Source organism: Podarcis gaigeae (assembly GCF_964106915.1).
Source record: "Podarcis gaigeae genome assembly, chromosome: 5".
NCBI classification, from domain to species: domain Eukaryota; kingdom Metazoa; phylum Chordata; class Lepidosauria; order Squamata; family Lacertidae; genus Podarcis; species Podarcis gaigeae.
This window is the reverse complement of record NC_139681.1, coordinates 35,058,726-35,080,921: the sequence shown is the minus strand read 5'-3', so window position 1 is coordinate 35,080,921 and position 22,196 is coordinate 35,058,726. Positions and strand designations below refer to the sequence as shown.

The 22,196-nt window shown below is 40.8% G+C and overlaps 1 protein-coding gene across 25 annotated transcripts in view; it reads right to left on the bottom strand.

Annotated features, from left to right (window-relative positions):
* PCDH15 (protocadherin related 15) overlaps positions 1–22,196 on the bottom strand; it is a 649,118-nt gene that overhangs the window by 27,308 nt on the left and 599,614 nt on the right. For 24 of the 25 annotated variants that reach the window (XM_083740648.1, XM_083740659.1, XM_083740644.1 and 21 more), the window contains 3 exons: positions 14,160–14,336; positions 5,695–5,913; positions 690–800 (listed from right to left, as the gene is read on the bottom strand). In XM_083740648.1, coding sequence (XP_083596774.1) covers positions 690–800; positions 5,695–5,913; positions 14,160–14,336 — 507 coding nt within the window. Of the gene's footprint in view, positions 1–689; positions 801–2,735; positions 4,374–4,725; positions 5,914–14,159; positions 14,337–22,196 lie in introns of those variants that run through there. The other variant, XR_014564822.1, reaches the window with a different exon arrangement.

The following is a 22,196-nucleotide window of genomic DNA, read 5'->3' as shown; positions in this document are numbered from 1 at the left end:
AACTTCAGGGACTGAATGTGGCCCTCCATGGATCTCTATGCACCCTCAGGACCTTCCCCAGGTCACATTTATTTCTTGTTTAAATATTTATAAACCACATTTTCATATATAATATCATGTCTTTCATTGATCCTCTTCTGTGATGTGTTACCAAATTGGGATAACATCTCTTGTTTGCTTGGGTGGGGAAAAGTGTGGGTGGGGAACACAGAAACCTGTCTTTTACATGGCTAGCCTGTTGCCTATGGTACAAAAGCAGTGCCTTTTCTTTCATTCGGGGGGCACTCAAGAGTACACAGTACCAGCATCACTTTGTTGTTGTTGTTGTTAAAAATTGTGGCATTTACAGTAACCACATCATGGTGAGTACTGGCACCTATTTTTCTAGAAACAAAAAGCACTGTAAAAAGGTAAGGGTTACATCTGTTGGTTTGGCCATTTTTGCCTTTGGCTCTGCCCACCACTGATATTTGGCTGTCTGGAAGGTTGACCGTGTCAGAATGTGGCCCCCAGGCTGAAAACATTTCCCCATCATAGATCATAACCTTGATGTTTAAGCCACCATGAGTGGCTTCTTAATTCTTCTCTGTTCTTGAAATTACGCAACAATATCAACTGTAATCTCCAAAGCATCAGAATTATACTTTGAATTGCTAGTATTTTAAACCGCAAACATCACGAGGACTTACATGGTGCTGTCGCCAAGTTCTTCATAGAGATTATGCGCAGGAGTGCTTGCTGGTTTGCCAGCTGGTAAGGCCATCTGGATTCGAGCTGTCTTTGCACATTCTGCTTGTCTCCTTTGGTGAGTCACATGGAAAGGAAATGGAGAGTGTCACACATGGTCTCCCACCAAGAACACATCAGCCGCGACAGCCCCCAAAGGGATATTTGTTGCAGTTTTTCACCTCGTGATTGGTGACAATACTAAGAAGAGAATTTGAATGCACCACATGGCAGAATAAAATCTGGCTCCTGACTTGATTTTATTTGCTTCTGACATACTGTATGCAACTCAAGTTATGATAAAATATCCTTTAGTGAGAGCTCTGAAAGAGTTTTAAATATCACCTCTCACTCTTGGAAATGGATACCTGAGATACCTAAACATGAAAGCGAATGATGTTTTCAATGGAGCTCATTTCCAAGTAAATTTAAGAAAAGATGCTGCATTTGTGTTACAGAGCAGATAAAACCAGATTATCTCAGTGTGTTACTGCTGACCTAACAATCCATGTATTGATTAGTCTGTGTTAGGAAAATACACCGGGATTTATTCTTAAGGCGATTATACTATTCATTTCTCTGTCATTCCTAGCCATGTTCAAGATTCAGCAGTTTTGAAGAAAGTGTACTTCCTTTACACACACAAACACACCATGCAGTACAACACAACATCTATCATCTGTCATCTATCTATCATCCATCTATCTATCTATCTATCTATCTATCATCTATCTATCATCTATCTATCTTGATAACTCTTATCTTACACTATACAGGCTACATAATTATCCTGTCTCTTTTAAAATCTAGGCATATTCTGATATATGCCATTTTCATAGTTTAACTTTATTGCTTTCCGTAGGAATACTTCAGCCAATATTAAAAGTGGCATATAGAGACCCGTATTTCAATATGATCTCTGCTTTCAACATGCAATAGCCAAGGGGTGGAAAATCTGGGGGCAGAATGTATCCCTCAAGTTCTTTCCATCTGGCCCTTGGGAATTTTCCTCGGCCACCCTCCCTCTCTTCATGCCACAATCCCCAGTGATATTTATTTATCCTATGTAATGCATTTGAAACAAGGCCAAAAATAAATACTTACTCTTTAAATCTGTTTTGTTATGCAGAGTGATAAAACAGAGAACAAAAGTTGTGAGTTTCACTTAGTAAAAATAATTCACATTGTGAAATCTAATAAATTTCATAAGGTATTAAATTTAACTGTACAAATCACATTAGGGCTAAAACATTAATGGGTTAGTCAGTTAACAGTGCAATCATATAAAGGTCTGCTCAGAAGTAGACCCTGTTGATTTCAATGGGATTTACTCCCAAGTAAATGTGTATAGTACTAGAGTCTTAAGGAATCAATTAATAAACTAAACAGGCATCACTGATCAGGCAATGCAAATTAAATTAAGCATTTTACTATACCCAGGAAAACCACACATGACAAAACACCATCTTAAGAGAAGAACCACCATTCTCATATAGGAGTTAAAGTACGGTATCTTCTGAGACAGCAGCTGGTGTGTCATATAAATGTCCCCTCTTTAAAATAAAACAGCAAGCTTTTTTCCTTTAAAACAATCACATGTAAATTGGCCACTGTTTGTGGTTAAGGAAGAAAGAGCTTAACCCCAACTGTAGATTTAGATGACACACTAAGTAGAACCTTGGCTTGACTGCCATGGAGCACTCAGCTAAGGATTGTGGAAGAGCAAAGTGGCTGTAAGCTCCTCTCTGGGAGCCTCTATGTTCACATAGTCCTACGAAGCCATAGTTCCATTTATTGTGGTGTGCAAGCAAATAGTTTACTGGTGCACTGGGCTTAGGGCTAAGAAGGCATGCAAAGGTCAAGTGGCCCTATGGAATTTCCAGCAGGGAATGGGTCATGCTTTGCAGTTGTCAATTTATTGCTTAAGGTTTTTTTTTTTTAAAAAAAAATCATGCATGAATAATTTCACTGGCCAAAGACAGTCTACAAAAGCCAATGTTTTGTTTAAGTCGTTAATAATAAATTTATTGAAAGCAGCCCAGATGGAGATTGCAGTCTCATGGAGAAGTGATCACTTGTTAACTATGAAAAACTGGCATGATAGGTTTGGAAGACAGTGCCTTTAAACAAACTAGCACAACATTGCAGAGTAGTTAGAGTCAACATTATAAGTGATACATTTTATAGCTGATCTATCTTAATTTCTGTCATTAATTCCTCACAAGAAGAACCTAAAACACATTCACTTTTTGTTTTGTAGAGTTATGTTATTCTGAACTTTATATTGATATTCTGGATTTTTTTCATTTAGCTATCATGTCACTGATCATCTCTAAGGTTTAAAGATGGCTGTGGTTAACTTCACAAATCTGTTGCTGTAATCAATCCTATATGTTTGGCATTTATAGATATATTATTTCCAGTGTGTAATGGGGACGTGTGGGTCACTTATGTATTTTGTCTCTCTCAATGTGGTATTTGGAATGTTTTGATTGTTTGGTATTGTTTTTTAAAAAAACAAAAAACCCCAGTGATTAAAACAGCAATTCCAACTAGAGTTGTTGCTTTCAAATGTTAGGAGATGAAAAAATAAGTCTTACAATTACTTTCTGAATTCACATTATAGATATAATATAAAGGAAATTAAAAATAATAGCAAGGCTGTTCTCCATTTTGAGGTCCATTTAAAATGTGCCACTCTACTTTCATTAATTCATAATTTGTGGTTCACCATTGATTTATTCTTCAGTACAGGATACCAAAATTTCAGAGGTGCCACCTAATAGAAATGAGCAGCAATAATTTTTTTGGTTATTTGCAAACTATACAAGGAGGCATTGAGCAGGGCAGCAACACTGTTATTTCACCCTGGAAAACAAGTAGTGTAAAATTCATTTAACTTCACTGTGCTTTTTTACAATCTGCAAAAATTAATTCATTGAGCTGATCAGTGGCCTGGAAAGTATTGAAAAATGTAGCTATGACACACACACACACACACAATTTTAATATAAAGCAATTCTTAATGTTTCCATTTTATGTGCACCAACGATGACAGTTATGTTCATTTGGCTTTAATTCTTGCATTAACTTGAATAGTTATTTTGCTAGCTTTGATATTTGGTGATTAAAGCATAGCAAAACCTTAGGAGAAGAGGAAAATACACATATTTCCTTATTATTTTAGTACAGATCACAGGTGACATGTACACAGGAGTACTATTGAATATGGCTTTAAAAACCATCAAGGTATTCTTATTCTTATCCTTATTAATCTTACTAAATTTTATTAGTTGCTCCTTCACAAAATAGGCATAAAGCAACTGACAAACTTTGTAATACAACAAAATAGTTCAAAATACAAATGTTAAAGCCAAGTATAAAAGCCAAAATAAATCAAAAATTTAAGAATGCATCCACACATGCAAAAAGCAGGTTGAACACATCCTACTCCATTAAAAGAGGTCTGGAGGGCGGCAACACAAAAATGGGCCTTTTCCACAGTGGCTCCCTGGTTGTGGAATGCTTTTTCCAGGGAAGCATGTCTGGATCCCTAATATCCTGCCCCCAGGCCTTTGGCTAATTAAACGATCTATGGCCTTTTAAATGTGCTGGTGGTGGGAGAGAGTTATTGCTTTTGGTTGTTACTATGGTATGTATTAAGGGACGCGAGTGGCGCTGTTGGTTAAACCACAGAGACTAGGACTTGCCGATCAGAAGGTCGGCGGTTTGAATCCCTGCGACGGGGTGAGCTCCTGTTGCTCGGTCCCTGCTCCTGCCAACCTAGCAGTTCGAAAGCACATTAAAGTACAAGTAGATAAAAAGGTGGGAAGGTAAACAGCATTTCCGTGCGCTGCTCTGGTTCGCCAGAAGCGGCTTAGTCATGCTGGCCACATGACCTGGCAGCTGTACGGCGGCTCCCTCGGCCAATAAAGCGAGATGAGCGCTGCAACCCCAGAGTCGGTCACGACTGGACCTAATGGTCAGGGGTCCCTTTACCTATGGTATGTATTCTTGTGTTTTTATATTGTAAACCTTCCTATGATCCTCTGTTGAAGGGTGGTATATAGATTTAATAAATAATAGTAACCACAATACTAACAACAACAAACACCTAAAACACTCCAAATTAAGAGCCAAAAGCCTGGGTAAAAGGAAACATTTTTTGCCTGATGTCTAAAATTATTGTTATTATTATTTATTGAATTCATATACCACTCTATACATGGAGGTCTTGGGAAAGTTCACAGAACAAAATCAAAATATAAAACCACAAAATATATAATCAAAATTAAAACCCAATAACCTCTCCCCCCCAAAACCCACATTTTAAAAGGGCATAGGAGCATTCTACAAGCAGGGAACCACCACTGAAATGGCTCATTTTGACCTCCTGCAACTCCCTCGGAGGGATCACACAGAGAAATTTAGAACTCACAGGATGGAAGTAATCTGAAAGATGGAGGGGGTACAGAAAATCTATGTTGCAGCCCCTGGAAAAAAACTGGATTGCTGCACCAATGATCCCTTGAAGCATACCAGAAAGTGAGAGGCCTTTTTCAGAACATGATGAAAGGGTGATCAGGTTGTGTGAGAAGAAATGGAGAAGGTTTGGTACCTACAGGCAGCTGATGTATGCTGAATAGAAACCCATAGCTCATTTGGTTGAATTGTTAGTTCTTCTACAGTCTTGGGAACAAACCTGGAACCTTATTTGTGACGTTTATCTTCTACCTTTTAGTCCTGGGCCTTGCCCCCAAATGGTGAGCCTCTGTTTCCGAGGAGGGTAGAGCCTTGAGTTTTTCTGTAAATGCTCTTGGTGAGGAAGAGACACAGTGGAACCTGGAGCCTAAAAGGGAAGGGCTCCTCAAATGTGCATGCTGGAAATGTGACCAAAAGTATGAAACCTGCCACCAAGCACAGCCCAGTCCTTCATTTTTGATGTATACAGAGTGCTGGCATACTTACTGTTTGTAGCTGACCATAACTATTAAAATAGCAGGCATGCAGCAAAGGATGATGATGACAGCCAGAGCCAGCAAGGCCCCTTCTGTGTATCCTACGGCTTGGGCCTGCTTCTTGACATTGGCCACCACATCTGGAGTGCGGATCTCCAAAATACGTCCTCCTTGCCCAAGGTACGGCTGGAATTCTTTATTGATATCCAGGAGTTTGCCATCCAGAAATCTTTAATATTAAAATAAAATAAAGAAAAGAAAATAGCAAGTAAAACAGGCAAGATCAAGCTGCCATGTCTCTTCTCCAAACTTGATGCCTCCTCCAGATGTTTTGTAGTGGGAGCTTTAGTCCAAAACATCTTAAGGGCACCATGCTTGAGAAGGCTATTCTATTCCTATTTAGGGCTGCACGGGACATTATTTAATATTTACTCCAATATTAGCATATTAGACACAGATAAATGATTATTGGCAATAAAACAGAAAAGTATTTATTGGTGTGTGTGTGGGGGGGGGAATATGAACATTCTGATTTTCCCCCAGTGCCCTTTTGTTTCCTGATAATGATTTTTTTGTGCATGGGGATGACAGTTTCCTCTTCCTTCTTTGCCTTCTCTGAACCACATGCGATCTCACTGCCATGGTGGGATGTCTTGCTTGGCTCACTGCTTGGGTTATAGTGACCCACCGGATTGCTCTTTAGAGGGGTGACATTTGCAATGACATTGCATCAGACATAGCATCATGATATCACAACAAACCTACATTGTCATTGTTAATTGGGCTGAACAGCATCGGGGGCAAAGGGGGAGGAGTAAAATGGAGCCAAGACACAATGACCCCCGAAAAGAACCAAAGGGGATCAAACAACACCCACACAATGCAAACATGATCATAATAGCGAGTGCCCAAAACAAGAATGCATTGCAAGGTGTAGATGCTGTTCTGCAAATGGGCAGAGACTCAGTGTTCCCAACGTTCTTTCTGAACTATACCATGGGCCCATTGAAGTTAATGGACATAACTAACTTAGGTTCATTTATTTCAGTGGGTGTACTCTGTGTAGGGCATAGTTGAATACAACCCCATTAGACTAGCTGCACATTCAAGTGTAATGCAAGAAGAAAGCCTCTCACTGCACACTAGGTGATGCTCGTGTATGCTAGATGTCATTTGTACTGATGAAGAACATGAAGGAATTTTGCTTGGCTGGCAGTATACTTTTGGGAGATGTAACACTGCCTCTCCTAAAAATTCTGTAAGCAATTTCTCTACAAACCTCTATTTTAAGGTTTTTATAGCTCAACTGTGCATATTCCACTCCAGATGAAATCTGGCATACTGTACAAAATGAGACAGGGGACCTTTTTTATTTTTTAAAGTCACATATTTTCACGAAGACAGTTTGCTTGAGAAATTCTCTCTGTCTCTTGTGTTTGTAGAAGATAATGCAGGCACCTAATATTTGGTACCTAACAGTGACCTTTTCCTAGTACTAGTAATGGAATTGCAATGTAGCACACAACTGGAGTTACTTTGGAAAATAACTTCATATGCATCTTCAGGACACTCTCAAGTCAGCACTCAGTTCAAAACTGCAATTATATAATTGATCGCAAGACTTTGCACACTTAACTGGAAGAAAATGTCACTGAAATCAATGGAACTTCCTTCCAAGTATGTGCAGTTGCAGCCAAGAATACCAGATAAAATTATGCAGGTTCATTCTGTGTGAGCACTTCAATTAATGAGAAGTGAAACAATCACCTAATATCCAGTGACTATAGACTGTTGATATACTGAAATAGGGAATCATATCCAACTTTATGAACTAATGTTCAGATCAGAAGACACAGTGTATACCTGTCAGCCTGAGGAGTCCCATCCCTAAACCCAGCTTGGGAAGAAGAAGAAACATGAATATGTTCTCTGGATTATGGAATTGCTTTAAGCACATATATGTTTGTAAAAAAAAAAAATGCAAATATATTGACTATGGCTATTTAAAACTTGCTGCCTGACTGCTACAACAGACCAGCTCAAGTCTCCTGATGTGACTAGACAGCTGTCTTGCTTTTTTCAGAAATGTTGCCATAAGCATTGGGGTTTTCTTTTTTTTGTCTTACTAGACAGCTGTCCTGCCCCAAGTATATTATGAAACTGAGCCCCCTCACTCCTCTCTTGGTAAGAACAGGACATCTGCATAGTCACATCTAAGTTTCTCTTTACTGTCATACAGCCACATTTTGTCCACAGTGAGCAAACTATTGTTTGCATAGTCAATATTTTTTAAAAATTGTGATCTCCAGTTCTGGTCTGCAGACAAAAGTGGGTTGCATAAACTATGCTTTGCTGAGAACCAGGAAATATGGGAGGATATAAGAGCCCATGAAGGGAGGAGAGAGATACAACACAGGGCTTGTGTCCTTTATTTACCTCTCTCCATTCTCTCTCCCCCAAAACACATTCTTTCTGCTGTTCTCAATTCCCTGAAGGACATTCCTTGAATCAGGTCATGAGGCATGGAAAGAAGAACAAACAGGTGTCTGAAGAACCCAGCTTACTCTTCCAAAGGACAATGAAAGCCATCTCTAAGATCCCCCTGCAGGATCTGCTGGGTAAGAAAGGTCACAGAATCCCCTTCAAAGCTTCTTACAGCAGGATTAGGTGATGGAAAGTACCAGTTGGAGTAGCTTTGGAGATTAGGATAAGAATCTGAGCTTATCTGAACCAAACCTCTGGAGGTTCCCAGCCACAAGCTAAAACATGTTAATGCTTCAGATTGAAACTCTCACTTCATTTCCCCCCTTTACTTTGCTAAGCTGACAGTCATTCACCTCTACCCCAAAGCCAAGGTAGTATTCCCTAGGATTTTGCTGATTTAAATTTTATAAAGCTTTTGAAGAATGGGGGAAAAGGCTGACTGTGCAAGCATAAGAAAATTGTTTAATTAGGTTGCTTCTAAGCCAGTGTTAATCGGTAGCTGTTCAAAACAAGAAACCACACACTTTCTTCACTTTTTTTTTCATGTTAACCTTCTTTAGTACAAAGTCTGTATATTAAATGAAGGAAAAATGATACAAGATGATTCCTCAGACCTGTCTTGGGGGAGGGGGGTAGAGGGTTGGAGAGAACAACCAATTAACACAAGATGCTAAATCTCTAAAAATTAAACAAAGCTGAGGCTGCTGTTAGTCTTGAAGGTATAGAAACAGTTCTTTTTTAATATGTGCTGTGATCCTGTGTACATTTACTTCAGAGTAAAACATCTAGGCTATTGGGTGCTGCAGCTCTTTGGGTGTTCTGATGCACAATAAGAAGAAGATGTAGCTGTATAGTCAGTTTATTAGTTCCTGGCTTGTTTATTCTTAGTTGTTCAGTTCTAGTTATGCAGCTAAGAAGAGGAAGTCACAGAAGACTGACAGAAGTCATATGGAATAGCCTCTTGTAGTCCAAAAGAAAAGTAGAGTTGCCAGCCAGTGACGGTAGGTGTTAAAAAAAGAGTTGGTCCAACTGCTGAAGTATTACCAGTGATTTATGCAATTTGTGCATACGAAGCTTAAAAGAACAACTGCGTAATGTGTGCGACAAAGGTGTTTCCATTTCCGGGTATAGATTGTGACAGGAGCAGCTGCACTGGTGAAGCTTTCTGGAGCACCAGAAGTTGTGTGGTGGTTGTGATCTTGTGGATCATCCTTGCAGAATAGTTATCAAACTAACATGCCAGAAACAACACACCAGAAACTACAAAAAACGAAACAAAAACTAAGGGTCTTTTCCTGGCTCCATATTATGAGAGGAAGAATTAATCAGGAGACTGTTCTGCAGCCATGTAGGTAGCCGATCTAAAGGACTATCAGCTGACTGACCCGTCTACAGAAGCATGATGCAAGTGGGCTTTGTGTATGTGTCAAGGAAAATGTCTTGAGCCAGGGAAGAGTACCAGCCTGGCTCCTGGGCTTAGGCCTAAGAAAGATATTCTACTATCATAAAATAAAACAAAACACCCATTTTGAGGCTGTTTGTTACATAGCTTACTAGAAAGGCAGTGAGATCTGTAAACTAGCAGATCTCTAGGCAAGCTTCACAGGATCATTGAACCCCTGTATTTCAGAAATTGTCTTCATTCCATTGAATAAATTGAAACCAAAGAGCGATTCTAATAAAATATCCTGTTGAGTGCATGATTAACTATGACTTTTAGGACATAAAAAGAGGACATAGCAGGATAAAAGAATGACTAGAGACTACAATGTGGGACAAATTTGCACAGGGATAATATTCCTGCATATGAACACAGAACTGAGAAAATGCAGATTAAGACATCTCACCATGAGTGCAAATAACTATCTTGTCTTAAGTGATAGCTGTGTGAATGCAACTGATGACTGAATCCAGCCCTTCTTTTTTGAGTGTGTATGTGTATCTGCATGAAAGGGGGAACCAATCAAGAGGTTTGAAACTACAGAATAAATATTATGTTTTCTTGTTTTGTTCTGTATGTTCAAACCTTTACCACTGTCAGGCTGTATATTTGCTACCTGTTAATATAATATATTAAAATAATAATAATAATAATAATAATAATAATAATAATAATAATAATAATAATTTATTTATACCCCGCCCATCTGGCTGGGCCTCCCCAGCCACTCTGGGCGGCTTCCATAAAAACCAAAAATACAGTAAAATATCACACGTTAAAAACTTCCCTGAACAGGGCTGCCTTAAGATGTCTTCTGAATGTCAGGTAGTTGTTTATCGCTTTGACATCTGCTGGAAGGGCGTTCCACAGGGTGGGCGCCACTACCGAGAAGGCCCTCTGCCTGGTTCCCTGTAGCTTCGCTTCTCGCAATGAGGGAACCGCCAGAAGGCCCTCGGCGCTGGACCTCAGCGTCCGGGCAGAATGATGGGGGTGGAGATGCTCCTTCAGGTATACTGGACCGAGGCCGTTTAGGGATTAAAGGTCAGCACCAACACTTTGAATTGTGCTCGGAAACATACTGGGAGCCAATGTAGGTCTTTCAAGACCGGTGTTATATGGTCTCGGCGGCCGCTCCCAGTCACCAGTCTAGCTGCCGCATTCTGGATTAGTTGTAGTTTCCGGGTCACCTTCAAAGGTAGCCCCACATAGAGTGCATTGCAGTAGTCCAAGCGGGAGATAACCAGAGCATGCACCACTCTGGCGAGACAGTCCGCAGGCAGATAGGGTCTCAGCCTACGTACCAGATGGAGCTGGTAAACAGCTGTCCTGGACACAGATTTGACCTGTGCCTCCATGGACAGCTGTGAGTCCAAAATGACTCCCAGGCTGTGCACCTGGTCCTTCAGGGGCACAGTTACCCCATTCAGGACCAGGGAATCCTCCACACCTGCCCGCCTCCTGTCCCCCAGAAACAGTACTTCTGTCTTGTCAGGATTCAACCTCAATCTGTTAGCCACCATCCATCCTCCAACCGCCTCCAGACACTCACACAGGACCTTCACTGCCCTCACTGGTTCTAATTTAAAAGAGAGGTAGAGCTGGGTATCATCCGCATACTGATGAACACCCAGCCCAAACCTCCTGATGATCTCTCCCAGCGGCTGCATGTAAATGTTGAAAAGCATGGGGGAGAGGACAGAACCCTGAGGCACCCCACAAGTGAGAGCCCAGGGGTCTGAACACTCATCCCCCACCACCACTTTCTGAACACGGCCCAGGAGGAAGGAGCGGAACCACTGTAGGACAGTGCCCCCAGCTCCCAGCCCCTCAAGACGGTCCAGAAGGATGTTATGGTCGATGGTATCAAACGTCGCTGAGAGATCCAGCAGAACTAGGAAACAGCTCTCACCTTTGTCCCTAGCCCGCCGGAGATCATCAACCAGTGCGACCAAGGCAGTTTCAGTCCCATGATGAGGCCTGAATCCTGACTGGAAGGGATCCAAATGGTCCGCTTCTTCCAGGCGTGCCTGGAGTTGTTCGGCAACCGCTCGCTCTATCACCTTGCCCAAGAATGGAAGATTTGAGACTGGGCGATAGTTGGCCATTGTGGCCGCATCTAAAGATGGTTTTTTAAGAAGCGGTTTAATAACCGCCTCTTTCAGTGGCCTGGGAAGGCTCCCTCACGGAGGGAAGCATTCACCACCCCACAAAGCCCATCGCCCAGTCCTTCCCGGCTAGCTTTTATAAGCCAGGATGGGCAAGGATCCAGGAGACATGTGGTTGGTTTCACTCGTCCAAGCAGCCTGTCCACATTCTCGGAGGTAACAGATTGGAATTGATCCCACTCAACTTGACTAGACAGAACTCTAATATTAGGGACGCGGGTGGCGCTGTGGGTAAAACCTCAGCGCCTAGGACTTCCGATTGCATGGTCGGTGGTTCGAATCCCCACAGTGGGGTCCGCTCCCGCTGCTCAGTCCCAGCGCCTGCCAACCTAGCAGTTCGAAAGCACCCCCGGGTGCAAGTAGATAAATAGGGACCGCTTACTAGTGGGAAGGTAAACGGCGTTTCCGTGTGCTGCTCTGGCTTGCCAGAACAGCTTCGTCACGCTGGCCACGTGACCCGGAAGTGTCTGTGGACAGCGCTGGCTCCCGGCCTATAGAGTGAGATGAGCGCACAACCCTAGAGTCTGTCAAGACTGGCCCGTAAGAGCAGGGGTACCTTTACCTTAATATAATATTAGTCTATAAATTCTTTTTCTCCTCTTTTCCTGTGGCTATTTCTAACTCACACCACCTATGATGAGCCTATTCACTATACCTCTTCTTAACAGCTACATGCTTTTCTATCTCACTTGTGCTATAATTTATCCACACAAGATTTGGGACTCAGGAGAATAAGATTCCTCTAACGAATCACAATTCATAAGGCAGCCCATAGGTATTTGCTTCATGGACATATGACTGACAGATTGCCTCATTCCATCATGGAGCACTGTGACCTGACTCTCCTTCGGGGAGAAGAGGTACAATAAAATATATGCAAAGCAGCAGCAGGCACCAGAGGGGGTTTGGAGAAAGAATAATGATCTCTCACTTTCCACAAATACAAGGCAACAGATGAAATAGGTTTGGGAATATAGATGAAAAATAGCAGTCTTCACAAATGAATGAACCAACACATGCACACTCATTGCAGCAAATGTCCTTAGCTTGCTGACTGCGTCATTCACACAACTGCTGAAGATCCCAGACAAAGTTTGTGAATAGGAATATTCGTGGGGTGGAGAGGAGAAAAATTCAATTCAGTTCATATTTGAAGCCAATTTTACATTTTCCAAAATGGTATGCAAACTGAGAACAAAATTCATTCTGTCCTTTGCAATGCAGTTCTCCAACCAATGTTTACAAAAATGCAAATATTAGAAGAAATGTGTGAATAAATGAGTATATATTAGTGAAAATAGCATACAAACTGCATTATATTAGGAGAAAATGTATACGTTGATCAAAACTGCAGACAGAAATGTGTTTATTAGTAAAATATTGTACTTCATTTAGGGCATTATTGAGGAGAAAAAATGGCTTTCCCACTGGCTAGGCTAAGTTTTTCTCCCTGACTTCTAGTTTTCTAGTTACAGAGAATGCTTTATACGGAAGAGCATTCTGTCATGAGGGCCTCTACCAGTGAGCCAGATACAGGTTCAGTTCACCTTCAGAGTCCTGTTTGAGTGTTCCCTCCCATGTGATTATAGTTATGAAAAAGGAGAGAGTGCTGTTGCAATTTCTGTCTCTCCCCTTCTGTTGTGTCCTCATTGTCTCATGGTTTATATTGTCCAGGATTCTAAATCACATATGGAGCCAATCTCCTTATGGTAGGCTTCCTGCTGCAGACGTTATCTGTATAATAGGTCAGAGGTGTGCTTCCTGCTGCAGACGTTATCTGTATAATAGGTCAGAGGTGTGCTGATTGAGTGGTGAGGACATGAGAGAGGAGTCTCCTTTGTGCGCTGTAATCCCACGAAGCCTCAATAATGCTCAGCTGCTTGAGAGAACTAAGCCTATGTTCTTCCTCATTCTGAGCCCTAGCATCTAGTCCATCTGTAAAAAACCCAAGCAGAGCAACCTTTCTGTTTCTGGTGTGAAAAACTAGATATATGCTTCTTTCCCCTGCCCAAAACCTAGGCAGAGAAGGGGAAATATATATTTCTACAGCTGCACTGGAAGGGCAACCTTGAAATGACACTGAGTCAAGATAAATCTAGTTTCAAATCCTAATGTGTTGTATGAGACAGCAGCATTACATGGGTACTCAAAACTTTCCAATGAGCCTTATGTGGAACGTGGCTATAAGTATTATATACATATATCAACAGCTTATAGGTACATAATGGTGCGCATGAAATCACAGTGTGGTGCAAAAGGAGAGAGGGGTATTAATTTTGCTAAGCAATGTGGTCAAGTCAGTAACTAAAATAACCATTCTGCCAACCAGATATTCACAGTGCTGACCGCAGAGATAATGCTACAATGACATGATGGAATACATACTTGAAAAGCTCGTTCCTCATTATAGCACGGTTTGTTTGAGGGTCAATTGCGTAGACCATAAGATCGGATTTTGAATAGTCTTCTTCTGAATAGCCATCTCCATATCTGCGAGCACCAATGGATTCTACCACAACCCTTGCGCCAGGAATCTGGTCTTGAATATAGCGTTCCAAAATCCTGATAACGGAATGCAATAGAAACATCTTCTGTGACTAATTGACATGTTCATTCCAGATAGACAGAGACAGAGACAGAAGCTCAATGGTAAAAAACACATAGACCCTAAAACCCATGTATTTTTAAGTGCAGAACTCCTAAGGAAAACTGTAGCAACAAAGAAGCAGCTCTCACCAGCATTGTGCCCATAACACTACTAATGTGTATTTATGATAGCATTTGAGTTTTAAATGGCTTTGGGGAAATTCCAATGGTATTTTCCAAATAAAACTGTTAGCATTATATAGGAGTCAGTTTCACCTCTTCATAGAAGGCTAATAAATTCTCTCTCACACAAAATATGCCCACGATGAGTTGCAGTAGAATATTTCATTGATACATACAAGATGACATAACCTAGCAGGTAGCAGTGTATCTAGTATTCCTCAAGAAATATAGTAAGCTTTGCAATCAGGGTATGGAGCTGACAGGTTTACCACAGGATGATAAAACAAACAAGCAAAAACCAGGCCTGCAGTTAAACCACAGGCATTATATAGAAACTGACAAAACTGTTCCAAGATAGCTTAAGCAATGTAGCTGCACAAATATGCACTGTATCAGGGACATAGAAAACACAGTTCAAAATTGTCCTGAATCTAGCAGGTGAGATCTATCCACAGAAATAAGCCTCTGCACTGATACATATCTAAATGCACATCTATGCTCTTCTTAAAGGGGGTTCAAAGCAAAAAAAACAACAACAATGCAGTGGAAAATTTAAACAGTATAACAAACTCAAAAGAACTGTAAATTAAACCAAAACAGTAAAAATCAAGTCAATAGAAAAACAGCAACGACTGAATTTTGTCATTATTGAAAAAGTAGCAGCTGAAAAACTTGTTGAAAAAAGTAGGTTTTAGCTGTTTATTTGAAGGCAAGATTTCTCCTTTGACGCAAGATTACCACAAAAAAGACCCTTGTGCTGACTTACTATACTTCAGATGTGAAGAGGAACAAAGAAAAGGGTCTCAGGGGACAAACTCAAGAGTCAAGAGGATTCAAATGGGGGGGGGGAGAGGCTAAAACAATGCCTATATTCTGGATTTCATGATGATGAAATACTGACCTTTTTCAGTGCTTAAGCCAGCCTGAAAGGGGTTAAGTGCATTCTGAACCATTAATTAATCTTTTCCTTCTTGATACTATTTTCCAACCATTTTTTTCTTTATCCCTTTTTTGGGTCCAAAGAGCAGGGCTTCTGGCCCTCGATATGTTGTGGACTCCAACGTCTGACCAGGGTGGCAAATAATCAGGGATGATGGGAGTTCTAGTTCAGGCATAGGCAACTCAGCCCTCCAGATGTTTTGGAATTACAACTCCCATGATCCCTAGCTAACAAGGCCCGTGGTCAGGGATGATGTGAATTGTAGTCCCAAAACATCTGGAGGGCCAAGTTTGCCTATGCCTGTTATAGTCCAACAATATCTGGAGGGTAAAAAGTTAGCCACCCCTTCTACAGGGTGCAGACATTTTATGTCCTTTATACAGTTGACTAACAGGTCTGGGAGTCGAGTGGTTTGTTACTGTTCAACGTCTTGCTATGTTCGTCTTTGGATTCTCTGAGGAATCTTTTGGCCTATAAAGCAGATTTCCTTGTACTCACCCATTCAATCCCCAACCCCCATCATCACATGAACTCTTGTTATGAAGGTTTTTCACCTCAGTTTTTTTATATGATGAAAGGTGTGTGTGTTTTTTAATGCAGCATTGTAAAGAGATATGTAAATTGCCTTGTAATTTATGTTATTTACATATTCATTGATGTATAATTGGTGCTGTCCCAACAGGGGCCTCACTGCTTTTCTTTTTCCTGAAGTGTTGTTTGCTAATTTTATATGCAACAAAGCTGTTTGTTTCTAGAGGCAGTCTATAGACAATTCTAACCATGTCTATTCAGAAGTATCATTGAATGATTGTAACCTTTTAAAAATAGAGTGCATCATTCATGATTGTTCTTTTCACATGGAAATAAGTGACCTGTTGTCCCCTGTTGATTTTATCTGTGCTCCTCAGTTAAAATCTAAGGATTTCTAGCTGTCAAACACAAAACTCTGTTTACTACAAATATTTAGAACATAGACTAGCTTGAGCATTACTTCAGCAAATGCATACACACAACCATCTTCTGCATAAAATACTCATTTATGAAATAAAATGTTGGATTTTACAAGTGGCATTACAATGACCAAAGGAACATGCCTGTAAAATATTTATTATGCCCACAGTAATTCACACAAGCCAAAACACAAAGAGCAAAAAATATCAACAGGATGCAAAACTGTCCTTCCCCAATATCCGAGCGAGGGAAATGAAACAGAAATAAATTTCTGCTGAATCAAGGACACAAGCCTTCCGTTCCAGCTTGCCTCGTCCTGGAGTAAGCCCAGTTGAATTCAATGGGATGCATGTCTGAGTAGATATGGTTAGGATTAGATTCATTAACTGTTAAAGGGAACCCATATGGAAGTTAACTGGTTTGTAAATGCTTATGACTGATATATGCATGTCTATTGTGCACTACAATATTAGCAAAATAAATAAATAAATAAATAAATGTATTTCTACATCAGCAAATGATGTAACAGAAGACTTGTGTAAAATAATCCAATAACAGAAAATACTGGATCGAAGTGTGAATGAACAGATGGAGGTACCTTTGTACATCCCTACTTGGGGATACTTCAAAGAACAACCATTATATTTATATCCCCACTTTAAGATGGGAGTCCCAGGTTCTCTTGTCCAAGAAACGTGTAAGAGCCTTGCCCACAATTTAAGCAACACTAGGAATCTCTCTTGGGCCTCTTAAAGATTGCAACTGCCCCATCTTTCCTTTCTCAGTTCTAATCTAGAAACTCTGATAAGAGTAATCCTCATGGTTCATGCATCCATTCTGCACTGGAAAGAGGTGTCTTTTAGTACTCCAAAATGTTTGCTATGACAAAATATATAAACTACTCTAAGGACAAGATAAGCAAAACTGCAGCAGCATAATACTAGGAATGGCAGAAAACTAATCCAGTTCAGATCAATATGTGCTGTTCCTCACAATATTCTCTGAATTTCATTTATTGTTTTAAAAGGGCTTGACACTGATTATTCTAACCATGCAATCATCTTGGGTACAAACCTCACTACTGAAAATTTCAATATACAGATCAATGAATTGTTTTCAAACTGATCCAATGAACAGTATGCCTCTGTCCTGTTTCCTCTGAAATTTAACCTGACAGAAAGAAACTACTAACAAAAGCAGTGCTTTTCATATTCATTATAGACAAAGGCATATATACATTTCAGAATAGTATCTCTGTGGGCATTTGCTACATGCTGCATCTAATGAAAAGGGGATTTACAGGAGTTACAGGAATGACTGCATGAACTTCAAACATTGTAATAATGTAGCAAATAGCTATTCTGTTCAGCAATTTAGGAGCTGCTGAAATGTGATAGCGATGGAAGGTGAATATTAATGATTTTTTCCTTTAAAAAACCCCAACACCTGAAATGTCTACATGAGTGTTAAGAAAACTTAGGCAATGATGTTGTACATTTTTGTTTGTTTGAAAAATAAACATGGCTCTAGAAATAATGTACATGGCTCTAGAAATAATGCAAAATCCTCCCAGTTTGGTTATTCTATAAATATTGAATTGAATGAAAAGCAGCATCTTGATGAAGACTATGTGTTGTTGGTTTTTTTTAGTGTGAAAGCCTTGCTTGTGTGTTGTTGCTGCTGAACTCAACAAGAATAAGAGATGAGAAGAAGAAAAAAGATAAGAAGAGCTCTGCTGGATCAGGATGGTGGCCCAACTAGTCCAATATTCTCACAATGGCAAACCAGATGCCCAGGGGAAGCCTGAAAGTACGACTTGAGAACAACAATCTCTCACTTATGTATCCCAGAAAGTGGCATTCAGAGGCATCCAACAGTGCAGGCAGAACATAGTCATGATGGCCACACAAAGAGAAGCAGAGGTTAACATGGATTGTAAAGATCACAGAGATAAGGTATGTGAAGCACCCCAAAATCTCAAAAATTGCATAAATATATATGGGAAATATGATGAAACTCTACCAACCACAACTGCACTGTTTCCAGTAGAGAGTAGCACATCTATGCACTTATTTTTGTCCAAAAATTATTTTGGGGATCATCAAGTTTAGGCAATATTGGTCCTGTTGTAGCGCAAAAACATCTAAAGCAGGATGTGTGTGTGGGCACATCTGCACATGAGAAAAACTGTCTTGGACATGGCACCACACACACACACACACACACACACAGACACACACTGCTACATGTGCCACAATCGTGCACATGTGACAAACACACATATGCACACAAGGCATCACAACCACACACATGCACACACTCCTGCGAGTGGTTTTTTTCAACACTATTTTTTTGGGGTGGGGGAAGGGGTACTTCCCTGGGGTTCTTTAGGAGGAAGGGTAGGATATAAATTGAATGAATAATAATCTTTCTCAGAGTGCAAGAATTTATTTTAATGCCCAGCTGCAATTTTCAGAAAGATCACATCCCTATAAATATTAGGGTTTAAAAAAAGAGGTTCACACAAGCCTAACTCAAGGGGAACATTTTAAGTGTGTGTGTGTGTGTGTGTGTGTGTGTGTGTGTGTGTAGGGGCCACAGCTCAAGACATACTAATTAACCCTTCCCTATCCAGCTGTGACTCTTCCTCCAAAATAGAGAATGACAGGGAAAGCCATTATTATTATTATTATTATTATTATTATTATTATTATTATTTTATTCACTTTATTTTGACCAGGGCAACCAAACAAAAATACAATAAACCCCACATAAATATATTAAAAAACAAGAGGAAAGAGAAATACATTAAAAGCATCCCACCTACATAGAAGGCCACTTCTATGAGTTCATGTTTGCTCATAGGTGCCACACTGGCTTGAAAAACAAGAAAGGATTTGTTGTCTTCTACCCATTTTTCCAATCCACTTGTGGAGAACACAGTGCAAAGCCAATTAACTCTCTGTGTTACCTAAACCAGGCACTCAGCTATTGTTATTTTTCTTTACCTAACTTTTGGAATGTAATGGATTTTCAATGCCCACCCCCTGCCCCACATTCGTCTGTAGGAAAATGAATAAAGCTGTATTTATTTATTGCCCTTTCCTTCAGTTGTTTCCTCCATTTTTGCATTACAATTATACAGCAATGCTTTCCAGGAGATCAGCTCTGCATGCTGCCTTTGCTTCTGTTTTTTTATCAACATCTCTTATTTCTGCAGCTAGCAGAGCACCCTCTACATTTCTCTCCCCTCAGCTTGCTTCTTTCTCTCTCCCTCCTCCTTTGTACTTAACCAAAGCTCAGGGGGCTGCTTCTCCCCAGGGAGGCAGACATTCTGTTCCTCTCTCCACCCTGCATAAACATCCTCTTCCTCATGCATGCATTTCTACACTTTAAAGCAGGGGTGCGCAACTCAAATCACTATGAGTGCCATCTTCAGATTTTTATTACCTCAGGAGGTCCACATAGCTACATTAACTGCAGGAGGTGATTTCTGTTACCATTTTAACTTTTCAACAGTCATTTGTCAAGCTTCCTTTTTCACTCTTCACTTGCATAGATTAACCACTTTGTTCAGCCTATAGTACATATCATGTCCTCTCTCTTTATAACTACTGAACACCTGTATTCTGTTAAACCTCCAGTTCATTTTCTTAGCCACCCCCTTTCCTCTCTATACCCCACAGTGCTCTCTCGCTTACCTCCATTATCACAGGTCCCCCAGAACCACACGGAGTTCCTTCCTTCAACATCTCCCTCCTTTAATTCGACACCCCACATTATTGCTACTCTTCCTTGTGGAATTTGCCAGCAACAACACAAACAGCTTTAACTCTTCCTGCAACTAACAGGTCGGGAGAGGCTGGCCAGGCAGTATGCCAGAGTAGCAGCAACAGGTTGCAAAAAATGGCTCTGTCAGTTAAATTGGCCTTCTTGAACAAAACGCTGGGGGGCAAGCCCATCTTGCCCTGCCCTGCCCCCCACTACCTCGCCTCGCCACCTGCTGCTGCCTCCTCATTGTGCTGCACTACTTCTCAGCCAGGGGTCATGTCGGCGCACACCCAGTTCAGTGCAGTGAGTACAGGCGGTTGGTGGTGGTGGTGGCTGCCTTCCTTTCTCCCTCCTTCCCTCAGTCAGCTGCCTTTCCCCAACCATGCTCCCACCTCTCCAATGTGTGCTGCTGCCCGCTGGCCAGGTGTGCTCATCAATGCTCAGGCTGTAGCAGTTTGGGGGATGTCCCCCAAAGGGGCCACTATCCCTGCCATTGGAGGACGCCGTCTCCACTGGCTCACCTGCCTGGCCATGCTCTCCTGCAGGGCTGCTCAATACCAAGCCACAGGTATGGAGCAAACGAGTGAGCAGGAGAAAGAGGGACGTGGAACCAGGACATGCACATGCCATAAACTTGCCTATGCCCATGGCTACTGCTGCATCCCTCTTGTTCCTCCTGGAGACAAGCCAGAAACAGAGGCAGCAAACTGAGGGAAGGAGAGAGGGAGGTGGAAAAACAGGCAGACGGGGGGAAATATTAAGGGGACTGGGCCCCCATAAGAAAATTACCAGGCGGGCGGGGAGGCCTAAGGGACACCAGCCCCTTAAAAATTTGGCACATATGTGCTGTACTGTCATTTCAATTCATGCACTGAATTCTGCTGCACCATTGGATGTGAATGTGGGGTCCACAAAATTTGGCACAAGGATCCCAATCTTAACGATACAGTTAAAAGTACAGACTCTTCCTCCAACAGAGCTACAGCTATTAATTCATTTTTCCAAAATGAAAAGACAAATGGAAGTATTAATGTTTCATTATACTGATTCCCCCCCCCCACTGCACTGAAAACTGAAATTTACAGAGAGATTATTATAATAGACCCAACAAAGCCCTAACACTGTATATTGAGATTTGCTTCAAGATCTTCACCATGCTGTCTAGAATCCAGGAATCCCAGTAGAGGATCAAAGGCTGAGCATACGTATGTCAGATAAGGATTTGAAGATATTAATTCTTCATTCCAAAATAGATATTGTAAAGCCTTATGAAATGTCATAGCATACAGCACCATAGCTCATTGTAAAAGTCACAGGCAGCCATAATACCTAATTTTAGCTCCCAAATGTTGAAATTGTGTATTTTCATTTTTTGTTATAAACATACCTTTAGAAGTAATGCAGAGGGAAGGGGGAGGAAGGTCAGTCCATAATTGGGAAAATATTTCTTGCTTATAAATGCCCAGGCACAAACACAAAAATGGATTTCTGAGTTGCCAGCAATATTTACATTAGCCTGAACAGCCAAGATGAAGACACTAACATATCTACAGGCTTCTGCAAACATAGCTGCAAACGTAAATTTAATTCTGGTGACCTGAGCCAAGTGGGGTAACTGAGCCATTTTGTACTCCACTTCTAATTTACCCCTTTGGTTGGGATGGAGAGGAATTAATTTTGGTTACCGTATTTGCAGTTCTCAAAACAATATGTGTAGCAAAATACTTCTCCTAACTTTCCAACAGAGTTCTGCAACCATGAAGGTGACATATAAAAATGCATAGTTTAGGAGCAAGTATGCATAAATATGCACCCTTTTCTTAGTTAAAATAACATCTTGATGTTTTCAAATTTTGTAGTGACATCTCAAGCCACAAGGCCATTTTATTAATTATCTGCCATTTTTTGTACATAAGCATTTAAACACATGTAATTAGATATTTATGGACTCTTGCTAACTCCTCCAAGCAGGCAAGGCAGGTATTGACATT